At 40.5% G+C, this 12439-nt stretch overlaps 1 protein-coding gene across 9 annotated transcripts in view; it reads left to right on the top strand.

Annotated features, from left to right (window-relative positions):
• Positions 1-12045, top strand: part of MPPED2 (metallophosphoesterase domain containing 2) — a 166892-nt gene extending 154847 nt beyond the window's left edge. For all 9 annotated transcript variants that reach the window (XM_072338930.1, XM_072338934.1, XM_072338929.1 and 6 more), the window contains 3 exons: positions 5374-5489; positions 7379-7492; positions 10444-12045. In XM_072338930.1, the coding sequence (XP_072195031.1) occupies positions 5374-5489; positions 7379-7492; positions 10444-10562 (349 nt within the window). In that variant the 3' untranslated portion in view covers positions 10563-12045. The remainder of the gene's footprint in view (positions 1-5373; positions 5490-7378; positions 7493-10443) is intronic.
• Positions 12046-12439: the final 394 nt, after the last annotated feature.

Here is a 12439-nt window from a genome sequence, read left to right as displayed (position 1 = left end):
GCAGTAAATGTTTGGAAATCACAGTACATGAGTTGAAAGAGACAGAGAAAACCTGCAAAGACGCCAACAGCTGTTGTGGCTCCAGTAACACTGAAAACATAGCTCTGCTGTTTTTCAAACACTTGCATAGGTGCCTAAAAGCCGTGCTTCGCTAACAAGAAGATGCATACCATTACATCATCACAGTGCTGGTAACCCACTTTCATAAGAGCTGCCCCAGGAGAGCTTCAATTGATTAAAGATGCCTGATAAGCAAAATCCCAAAGGTCTGGACTCCGTAATGCATCTTTAGGTTGTATATTAGTGTCCCCACATTCCCAGTGAGGCACAGTAGGTAAATGCTAGAGGAAATGAGCTCAAACAGCTAGAACCACTAGACTTTGTCCTTTTCAGATGCCACAACATTACGAGCAAGATCGCAATGTTATAATGAGCGCATTTAGGAAATTATTTAGCCTTTAAGATTTCCTCGTTCCATTATATTTTATAAAAAAAAGTGTTTTAATAGCCACTATAAGAAAGAGCTTAATGAAAAATGCTTTTGTAGCGCTGAAAGCAAGTGTCACGGTCTTTATAGCAGCTCTTACCTTGTAAAATGTGCTTATGTAGTACATTGTGCACTTGCCCTGCTGAGTCTCTTGTTTTCCTGGCTACGTGCGCTCTGCAGATCCCCTTCTCATGCTGCCCACTGCATTCACTTGGTGCATCCCAGCAGGCAGCACTCCAGTCAGCAGTCAGCTGGGGGAGTTTTGTTGCTTGGTTGGTTGTTTTTTTGCAGGTTCTTTTCTGCTAATGCTGTGCCCTGCTGCACCATTCATGCGGGGCTGTAATGGACACTTTGGAGATAGGTGTGTAAGCTGGTCCTGTAACTGAGCAACTCTAGGAGTGCATGTTCAATGGCCTGTCACATCCTTTCTTTACTGATGTAGGAGAGCCACCAGTCCCTCTTCAAAGTCAGGCTGGTGAGCTCACTTTAAATGCAAACCAAAATACAGAGCATTTTGTTGTTGGTAGTGTGGAAGCGCTTCCTGCTGTGATGCACGTTAGGCATTCCCTCAGCTTTGTCCTGCAGAAGGAAGCAGCCTGAGATTTCTGCCTGCCGTGTACTTTACTCATTGAACTAAAGATAAAACTGAAGCTTTTCGAGGAGACCGATTAGTCTTAAAATGAATGAATACAGGAAATTAAAAGCAGAGAATGTGTTCCTGCTAAGAAGTAACTGTTGAAATAATTGCATTTAAGAGTTAAAACTAGAAGTAAAAGAAAACCCTTTATCTAGAAGGTCTCATTGTACACTTATCTTCTGAGTGGTTGCTCTGAGGATCACATAGCCCCAAGCCAAAGAGGAATGAAAGAACACAGTGGAAGATAGCATCCCTTAAAAACCACAAGCCTTCCAGAATAGGGCAAGTTCTTGTGTAACTGGGATGCGCTTGGCCATGGCCTTATGTCTTTTGTTTCCCTGTGTGTTTTTGGCTTTCTGGCTTCTGAGACCTGCACACCAAAGCAGTGGTTGTGACTTTGCTTTCTGAAACATGCATCGTAAATTAATGCACTCTCACTTCCTTTTTTTTCTTCTTCTTCCTTTTCTTTTTAATTGTAATATAGTAAAGACTAAAGTCTCTTGGGGAAAGGGAGACCTGATCACCTGCTGAAGGACGAGCTCTCTGCCTCTCAGGGCAGGAATTTGCTTTTCACATCAGACAGTTCTTCCAGTGCGCCTGTGAAGGCAGGGTGAGTCTTGCCCTGAAGCTTAAGATCCTCTCCTCCTTGGTTTTGTGGCAGTTGAGGTGCGGGCCTCATGGCTTCAAGGTGTGAAGGCAATATTTGGCCTGCTGCATAAGCGTTCTTGTAATTGTGGAAAATGTAAGTTCCAAAATGCCAGGTGGAGGGGGATCTGTGGGATTGCTGCATAGAGATGCAGAACTGCAGAGGGCAGTGATGGGGGCAGGTGTCTGCCTTTCATTAGGATATTCCCTGTGACACATCTGGTGCCAGCAGAACTGCTATTCCTAAATGATAAGGAAGCTTTGCAGGCAGGGGAGGGCTGAGCTGTCAAGTGAGCCAGGGATCAAGAATTACCATGACAGTTTCATGGCACGTGAAAGATGCTGTGAAGTGCAGCGTGGCTGCAAAGAGCAGGGGCTCAATTAGGCCTTCCTGGCCATGGGCTGACACGCAGTGTGAGCAGGGCCCGTGTCGTGCCGTGCATACCAGGAAGTGTTCTGGTCCGTCAAACATAAAATGACAAAATCATTTGTAATCTCTCATTCCTAATTCCCATGGTTTTATGTCTGTGCTTTCCCTGTAGCACTCCAACAGTTGGTTGTTTTCTTTTCTGTAGGCTACTTAAAAATGAACTATACAACTCTAGTTGTTACTAGCAGCTAACTGGACTCTCTCACCTAGAACTTAATAGGAAAGAAAAATATGCTTTAAATGCATGTTTAAAAGCCTAATTAGCCTTTTCCTAGTTATTTGCACTGGATTGCAACTTATCACAGGTGGGTGCAGGCAGAGGACCTTGGAGTCGTGTCCTCCTAGAGTTGAGGTGCTCTGTGCTAGCTCGGCTCAAAAGATGCTGCAGGAGCTGTGCAACTACATGCACGTTTTCTTTCCCCTAGTTGATTTCAAAGTTGCATTTGACAATATTTAACCTTGCATAATCAAAGGGAGGCAGTAACTGGAGTGGAATATCCAATATCTGTTGATAGGAACCTGCCTGCCTGCAGTGCAGGCCTTGTCTTTGCTCCACATGTCCACAGCTTGCTGGGGGTGAGCAGCCGCTCCTGGATGCTCCAGGGATTCACAGCACATCAACTCCATTTTGCCTGCACCGTAACATGGCACAGTGCAAACGCGGGGTGACCTTCCTTGTGATCTCATCTCAGGCTGAACCTGTGCCACAAAGCAAGGTCTGCCCTTCCCTGCTGGCTTTCTTGCAAGGCCTGAAATGCCGCAGTGCCACCGGGGCCCGGCAGCTCTCTGGGTACGAGCCAGGTCATGGTGCTCACACGGCTCTGTTCCAAGCATCTGTTTCAGGGAGCAAAACCTAAATGTGCAACCCAGGTATTCTTCCAGTCACACCCTGCCCGCTTTTTAGTTTTATTTTATTTTTATTTCTTGTGAAAATATTTAGCATATTAAAGAGGGATTTTACTGTCTTCTTTTTTTTTTGTGCACGTGCTGCACAATGGTAGAGGCTTCTTGAAAGTTTTCTTACAAGTGGATTCCCACGTGGTAGCTGTTAGTCACAGCTAATTACAGAGACTGATGAAGGAAGAATATAGGGGAACTCAGGTTCCCCTCCTCCTCCCTCAGTGCTTAAGAGTAACATAAAATAAAAAACCTGCAGACAAATGGAGGCTTTTCTGTGGTTGCAGTCTCCAAAGAGCTCCAGAGAGATCACAGATGTGGTTTCATGTTTCGGGTTTAACTATGGTATAATAAGTAAAGTACTATCTGCAGAAGAAATGCAAGTGGGGAAAGAATCATTAATTGATAGTGAAAAGTTCAGTCTGTGAGCCGTGTGTTTGTTTTTTTTAAGCAGCTGAATGTTTAGTCAAACTGTATTTTAACTTTTAACTGCAGCCCTGGGGGCTACGATAATCTTGATATGTTAAATCCTGGGAACACGATAGGAAAGGAAACATTCGTACCTAATTTAGACTTGTTTCAGAAGGGTGAATCATAGAAAAGCAGGAACACCTGTAATTTAGCTGAAGTGAAAGCACATGCTTCAATTTCATTTCAGTTGTGTGTAAAGCTAGTTTGCGACATGCTCGCCTTACTTCACGGCATAAGAACTTGTCTCGGCATTTCACTGGGTGCAGAGTAAGCCAACAGTGGGAGCTGGAGTTGCTTTGCTATGCATGAGAAACCCATAGCTTGCTTAAAATACTTAACTGACATTAGTTTTCCTGTCTTTGTTGCCATTCATCCAACACCCAGGCTGTCTACTAGGTTGAGTGAGTTCCTGTGTTCAAGTAGCACTGGCTCAGCAGGACCGCATGGTGTCTATGACTTGCACCTGGGGCACCAGTACACTTCCTGCATCAGTACTGGTACTGCCTGCTGTTTGCCTGGACTGCTGACTTTCAGGAACTCAGAATACGCTTATAACTATGGAAACTTTTCATGGGTCAAGTGATTGTCTCTCACAAACAAACTCTTTAACTACAAAAAGTAAAAATGAAGCAGAGGCTTTCTCAAGAGGAATATTCTGCTCGGATGCATATTTGACATTGAATGTTTGCATAATTTAGAGGGTGCAGGAGGCAGATTACATAATGAAGTGATGTAAAACTCGTAATGATCTCTTTCCTATTTAACATGTACGCTTTCCTGCAAGGTTTATATTTTAACTGGAAATTTTCCTTTCAGAACTACAGTACAAAGAAGACTACAAGAGTAGCTCGAACTCTCTAGGGCTGGAACAGGGCTATCCTAGGAAGAAAATGAAGCAACCTAGTTTAATAGTTACCTAAACTCTAGGAAGTAAAACTTCCTTAATGAAAACTACCAAAAATATTGCAATTCTAACAGCTACATATAGAAGCTTGCTAGTAACAGCTGTGAACATCATTAGGAATGACTGTGCTATGGATGTACCTATCAAGGGCTTTGTTGTATTAGACCTCCATCAAAACCACTCTTTTTGCACTTTGTAAAAGCAAGCTTTTTATCATTACATGCCTGGCTTGATGGATAAACAAATGTCCCAGAGCAATGCTGTGCTGTGATGGGGAAACGTTAGGATCTCTGTTTTTCTTAAGAAATCCTAAATGAATTGTAAGTGATAAGATCTCCTTTAAAAAGTTACTGTAAGGCTAAACATTGATCAGGATCTCTAGGAGGTTCAGGAGTTCAAAGCCAAGTTATGTGAAAGTGTTCTGATACTGAAAGTACTGGGCAAAGGAAGTTTGACTTTAGTGAAATACCAGAGCGCTTATAAGCATAATGTTATACAGCCTACCTAATGAATTCTTATCTGCTAGATGATTTTTGCTTTAGTTGTCCCTTGCCTCCAAAAACTTGATTTTTGTTTGTTTCTATCTATAAAATAAGAGTACTTACATTTAAACATCACCAAACTTAAACTTTAGTTATAGCTTTGTTACTTTAATGTTTTCTCTCTGGCAGATAAAGGCCATATACTCTCGAGGTACAAAAAGAGCATAAGATATTAATTTTAATTCAGATATACAGATTTATGCGTGTGTATTTGAACTGGTTTGCTTTAGAGGCTTCCATTGAAAAGGCTGTTTGCCAGTACTCTGTAGTGCAGAACTTGTTATAATCCAGGAAAAGAAAAACAATGGAGAAGAGACTTTTATTTTGCATTGATGCAGTTCATCTTATTTTTCCCCAAAGGACACCGTGGTTTAATGGATGGGGCTTTAACCTACCCAGAGGTCAGTCTTTGCTAGACAAGTGGAACCTTATCCCCGAGGGCATTGACATACTAATGACACATGGACCTCCCCTTGGTAAGTGAAACAAAAGCTTTGTGAGATTTTTTTTTTTTTCCATAAGAATTTTGCCCTCAAAATACCCAAAAATATTAATACCATAAGATTTATTGTAACAGCATGCTAACTCAGGGCTGTGATTTAAAGCCTTTTGGTAAGAAGTGTGCGCAGAGATGATTAGGGTTAGCAGAACTATTGAGCTTCCAGGTGTTTTCTTTCAGTTACATTTTTTGTTTCGCTCAAATAAGGGAATATCAAATATCTGATTTGGCTGTGAGAGTTTGACATTGCATTGAAGAGCATGATTCACCTTGCACTTCCCAATCCCATGTGATTTTTCAGAGATTGACTAAAACTTCTGAACCATTTCCCCCTCTATTATGATTTGGTTCTTTAAGGTTTGAGAGTACGCAGTCAAAAGTTCAAGAGCATACAGTCAAGTGTTCTCCTTGACGATCTCCTTTTAAACTTAATATCTTTAAGCCTACTCTTGCATGTTCTAGTTGACTTACAGTAAACTCGTGAAGCAGTCATTTTAGGCCCTCAGATCAATCTATGAATGCATACTTATGTTCTTTTCTTCCATGAATTAGTTGAAGTCTTCCCATTTAGTTAAATTGTTCTCTGTGATCTCCATGCTCATTCTGTGATAAACAGAGTTCTCAAAAAGATGCTGAGAAGGTTGTTCAGAAGAGGCAAGAGTGCTTGTTTTGGGGTATATCTAAAGTAATTAAAGCCTACATTAAATCATTTGAAATTTTTTAAGCATCAGCCTCTTATTCATTACTTTTACTGCTAATAGACCATGATTTTGTCATGGTTTTAGTCAATTCCTTTGATGTCCAAGGGGTCAGGTGGTCAGATGTAGTCACTCAATTCTGTGATGGTAGTGACGTTAATGTAAATAAGAAGCCAGGATTGCATAGTGCCATTATATAGCAGTATTTAAATGCTATCTAGCTGGCTCTGTGTTCTTGCAGTTTTACAGTGACTGTGGAGCCAGAAATTAATGCAGAGCTAAAGAACAAAAAGGGGAGAAAAACACCATCTTTTTGACTAATATCATACTTATGCTCTTCCGATATCTTGGGTAACAAGGAGCACTTTTAATACTGTTTAGCTAACTAGGGTTACCTGTGTCTGCTTGTATAAAGTAGTGATGCACCATCTACTGACAGCGAAACACACTGTATATTGAAAACCAACACCTTGAATAGCCCTCTTTTAATCTGCTTATTTTCCCAAAAATAAACCCGACCCCACAAGTGCTTTTATAGTGTTTCATAGGTACTGTTTTAAAAGGGTTGCTAATCCATCTGCTCTGAATCGCTTTTGTATAGAAATACTTCAGTGCTATGGGTGCTAATGAATGTTTTAATTGAATACTCATTGCCTGTTGTTGGTGAGTGGGGTCTCGGAACAAGACTAGCACTTGCAGACCGTGGTCCTCTGGAAGTTGTTGGGAAACTGTATTTTAAATGTTTGAGGTGGCAGGAGCTATCAGGTTGTACAACAGCTGGCCTTCCACAGCTATTTTGTTCTGGAGTAGCCATCTCACTGGCTTGGGAAGGTGACTGCTGTGAGAGCCAGGGGAAAGGGAAGAAAAATCAGCAGTGATGCCGGGAATAAGTATTCCAAGGTTTCAAGGTGGAAGATGAGTTTAAGCCTATAGTTTAAAAAAACAAATCACATCCAGAAAAATATTAATGCAGATGGAGGAGGGTGATCTTGAGGAAGACAAAGTGACAGTGAAACGCTTCTTAAAAGCCATTGTGTGCTTTAATGGAGAGGTTACGACTGCAGATAATGTAATAAACCTTCAGTGAATTATGACTTCCTGAAAGACTATGCGAAACCTTACCTGAATAGAGAAAATTAATAGTATTGATTGCATTTTTTGCCTCCAGGTTTTCGAGACTGGGTTCCAAAAGAGCTGCAGAGAGTCGGTTGTGTGGAACTGCTAAACACAGTGCAGAGGCGAGTAAGGCCCAAACTCCATGTCTTTGGTGGGATCCATGAAGGTAAGGAGCGCTGCTATTCCTCTCTTTGATCTGAGGCTGGTTCCAAAGAAGCACACATCAGTTGTGCATTGCAAAGGATGAGTAATGACATACTGGACTAAAGTAGAGAGGGAACTGAGGGAAGTGATTGTGCACACAGCGCTTTGTAAATTTATGCCAGAATTAAACCAGGCTGTTTCAGGAACGTGTGCTACATTTCGCCACCTACATCTCTCACTGTGCAAAGGTTGTTCTATGCAGGTTATTTGAAAGCAATTTAAATTTTGACAAACTTAGTTAGGGAAACAGATGAGATTCCCCACACATGCAAGCCAAAGTGAAGCTTAGTCCAATTATTCCAAGTGCAGGAGCCAAGAAAGATGCTAGAAAAAAAGAAAACTGAAGACAACTTACTGTCTCAGCTCACTTCCCTCAGCATGTAAGGAAAAGCAGAAAGGAGGGCAAATATCATTGCCAGAGCTCACTTTGCATGCATTTCTAAAAGCATCCTGTGATACGGTTCATAATGCGTGTGTTACCTTCGAGCAGTCTCATATATAAGAAGAGATATGCTCATTGTCAGTTTCAGATGAGGAACATAAAGCTGTTTGTTAACAGGGGGAGGGAATGAGGGATATAATACATTTTGGAGACATATAAATATTTAAACCGATTTTGTAGCTTTTATGTGCTTGTGAGGGAAATATTAGAAAGTTTGTGTGAGAAAGAGAACATAAGTCTTTGTGACCCTGGAACTCAAAATGATGCCTGTTTTGGTACAGAAAGAAATAGCTAATTGTTAAGAACATTATCCTACAATACAATTAATTCTCATCCATCTCGAGCTTAGATGAACACAGACTGCATTCCATTAAATCAAGGGAAGCTGCTGATCATGCCAGGTGGTTGTTTGTTTTTTTTCTGGTTGATAAGTAAAAACAGCCACAAAGAATGTTTTTCCCACCATGAGATGATCTAAATCAAAATTGCTAGTCCAAATAAATAAAGTGCAGCAATTCTGAAGTGATTATTCTTTGTGATAGAAACTGTGGGTAGCTGGATTTATCTTAGCTTTCAGACAGCAGTGATCTGTAATGTATCATAATGGTTTAAAAGAAAAACATTTTCCCCCTGTGGGTTAGCGGTGGGAAGTTCTCTTCCTCTATGAACCTCTAATAAAAAAAGCGCGTTTTGTGCCACATTCTTCCCAGATTTGTTCTAGTTTCTTTGTAAGCTCTCAATGGATGTCAGCTGAAAACAACGGATCTTATGCACCGATGGGACCAGAGCTCTGTCTCCATGTCCTTGAGAGAATGTCTGTAAGAAGAGACATTTCTGTGCTTTTGCACAGAGAGAAATTCATGTTCTCACATCATAGCATCACACACTGGCTGAATGAAGATTCAGGTGTGACTCTGTTCAACAGACACTATAGTTTGTTCCACTCGCCCAAAATTCTACGGATGTGCAGGCCTCTGTTATATTCCATCCTATTCCCATGTGGCAAGTGGAAGGGTAGAGGCTAGAAGAGGAGAGGCATTACTGCTGGTCCCTCACATTTGTCCTAAACAAGAGCACTGTTGGCCAGATGTTTAGGAGAGTGAGAAGTCTCCAGCCTCCTGAAACTGATGCCGTGCTGTTACTCTGGAGTCAAATCCTTGAGATGTTGAAAAATCCTGTGATCGGTATTCACTAATTCTTGCTTTATTTGGGAACAAGTTGTCAACATCCCTTCACAATGGAAATCCTCTATTTAACTCTCACCTCCATTTCCTGCTTAAGCCAGTAGTTGTTGATTGACCACCACTCTAATGTGCTTACTTATAGCAAGAGATTCCTTTCCTTAGTCATGATTTTCACTGCTCTTTTTGTAAAGAATTTAATCTTTTTGTGTTCTTCTTGTTAATTCTATTCTGATATTTGGATTCTCTTGCCTGTTAGGCTACTGTAACTGCAGCCTCCTTTTGAATCAGCCAGACTCAGCTCTGTGTGAAAGCTTCTTAGAAGCAAAGCATACCAGTATTTTACACTTGCTAGTTAGATCCACTTACACATTCAGAGAAGTATTTTACAGCAGCATTTATGAGTGGGACTATATCATAGAAGCTCAGAGTAACCTGAGTTGAAAAAGAGCTACAAGGATCGTAGAGTCCAATCCCTGGCTCCACACAGAGCCACCCCAAATCCAAACCCTATGTGCAAGTGCTCCCTGAACTCTGGTAGCTTGGGGCCATACCCTGGGCAGTGTGTTCCAGTGTCCAACCACCCTCTGGTGCAGAGGATTTCCCTTACCCTCCCCTGGCACACCTCCATGCAGTTCCCTCAAGCCCTGTTGCTGTCACACAGAGCAGAGCTCAGCTCTGCCCTCCCTGTGAGGAGCTGCAGCCACCATGAGGCCTCCCTCAGCCTGCTCTGCTCTGTGCTGAGCAAACCCAGGGCTCTCAGCTGCTCATGCTGATAGATTTCTGAGGTTTCATGGCAGTCCTGCAGTGAGGACCTGTATGATAAAGGCTATGACGGGAAAAGCTTACAAGGTTTCATTTATTGCCCGGAGAGGGCAATGGTTTTTCTAGATTAAACAGAAGCGACTTTTAAATCTCTTGTTCCTTAACTGTTCCTTTTATTTTCTGACAGGCTTTACAAGCTTGCAAAGTACAACACGCTAATTAAGTAATTAGAAAAAGTGCGTGTGTGGTTTTGTCTCTGGTTTTGCTGTAACAAATTGCAGTGGAGGATTTTCTGTGGGAAAATGTGTGTAGATAAAACAAAAGCTTCAGTTCTTATTTCAAATACAGTATGCTGTGCTTTTTCAATCAAGCCTTTGTGGCAGCTTTCAAGAGCTTATGTTGTTTTGAAGGGATTAATATAATTTTATTCCAAAGCATTGATCCCACAACAAGCTTTTGGTTCAGCTGCCCATGGGCAGCATCGTTTGTTTACATTACAGTAAGCGTGACACGTTGTCCCTACAGGTTATGGCATTATGACAGACGGTTACACAACGTACATCAATGCTTCAACGTGTACAGTCAGCTTTCAACCAACCAATCCTCCAATTATATTTGACCTTCCAACCCCTCAAGGATCATGAAGCACTGCAGCACGTTTGGAACTGAGGAAGGTCTATAAACTGCCATTTTCTAATTACAATACTTGCATTCTGTTACATGTTTATTTCAAAAGGTTTGCGGGGCGTATTTTGGGAGGGAGAACTGTGGGGGTTTTTGCTTCAGGGTGGGGTTGTTTTTTTTTTTTAAGTAAATTGCTGGTGCAACGAAACAAGGTGAAAAAGTTAGAGGTTGTGCTTTTTGGAAATGCAGCGTTCGTTTTAAATTGAGGAAAAAAAAAAGCATTGTGAATTTGTATAATTAAGTTTGTTTTTCAATAAACTGCCATTGTAAATTGTCATAGTGTTCTCAAAAGGACAGCCAAGCTTTCTTTTAAGAAGTGAGAGACCTTATTTTAGTATTATATGATAAGCTAAAAAAATAAAAAAAAAAAAAATAGGCAGCATTTAAAAACACCCAAATTTGCACAACTTTTGTTACTGTCGGGTTTTTATTTTAAGTGTCTTCTTTTCCCTATGTTAGCTTTTTTTTTTTTTTTTTTAAATAAATGTTAGCTTTTCGTCTCTTCATTTATATTCTTTTTTCTTCCTTTCTTTTTTTTACTTATAGCATAGACAAGACTTTGGGGTCCATTTGCCTCTTGATATGTGTGCGTGTACTGAAACTTGTTTCTGTTCACAGTAAAATGCAGCAAGGGGAGAATAGACTTCTCAGTTGTTTGTTTGTCACTACCTGCTTTGTACGTTAAAGAACGGTATGGATAGCCACGGTCTGTATGTGATATCTGCCTTTTATTGTTTGTGTTTAAATTATTTTAGCTTTAAAAAACTGGGAATGAAAGCTGCAAAGAGCAGGCATTTCATGCAGTAAAAAAAAAAAAAATAAATAAAATGTAAATGCGGACTCCTTTTAAATATGAATTTATATATATATGTATTTTTTGTGCATTATAACTAAGCTAGGATTTAATATTGCCAGTATAGCATCTGCAAAATTATGCTGTACAGCACATCTAAATTATGAAGGATGTGACACATTTTCCAAGTGCTCAAGGCCTTCCGTAGCCTGAGTTCAATCTTTGTCGTAGTTCAGGCATGTATAGAGTCAAATGGATACAATCAAGCCTAACTAAAATAAGGCTTAGTTGTCCTTTATATTTAAATATCCTTCTCGTCTTTTTATTTCCTTTTTCTTATTTTGCACTGTGTGTAAATGCAATCTTGCTAGCACAAAATACTGTTGCAGATAGTTATTTCTGTTCTACCACTGTAAATGCTATTGAGCTTTGTTCTGTTTTATGTTAACTTGTTAATGGAATTTAGAAAGCAGTTGTTTCTTTAAATTTATTGTGATATATCTAGCAGCCTTTATATGCAAATAAAATTGCAAGATTTTTAAATATGTGCTTTAAGGGAATTTTACGTTTTTCTGTGGCATGAAGAGTTGGGGGTGCAGCAATAAGTAAGAACTTTTCTAATTCTCAATAAATTTTTATGGCTTACCATTCTTAGGATGTCAAGTGGGTCGATAAAGCACTCAGGGTTTTCCTCCCATTTCTCTGCCATCCATCCTTCCGTTCCTTTTAGACAGAAGTGATTTTGTCTTCAGGCGACATAATTCAGTGCAACCAAGTATGTACAGTTAAGCCTTCCAGATGACACGAGTTCAAATGGGTGAGGTACTAACCTGTGTACTTGTTCATTAGTACTGAGCTGCAGGTGCTTTAGGTTTATCTGCTGTGGGTTAAGAAATGAATAGTGATAGACGAACCATTCCCCTTGTTGTTTGGATCTGTTCTCAGTTCTGTGGCTGCAGCAGGATCCATAAATGGCAAGAGAACTTCTTGTGATTACGGTTCATTGTATGCCTCTAGAATGATAAACGCAATGGAACCTGCTGG

This window comes from Excalfactoria chinensis, chromosome 5 (genome assembly GCF_039878825.1).
Source record: "Excalfactoria chinensis isolate bCotChi1 chromosome 5, bCotChi1.hap2, whole genome shotgun sequence".
Taxonomy (NCBI): domain Eukaryota; kingdom Metazoa; phylum Chordata; class Aves; order Galliformes; family Phasianidae; genus Excalfactoria; species Excalfactoria chinensis.
The sequence above is the reverse complement of the archived record's forward strand: the minus strand, read 5'-3'. Positions and strand labels throughout refer to the sequence as shown.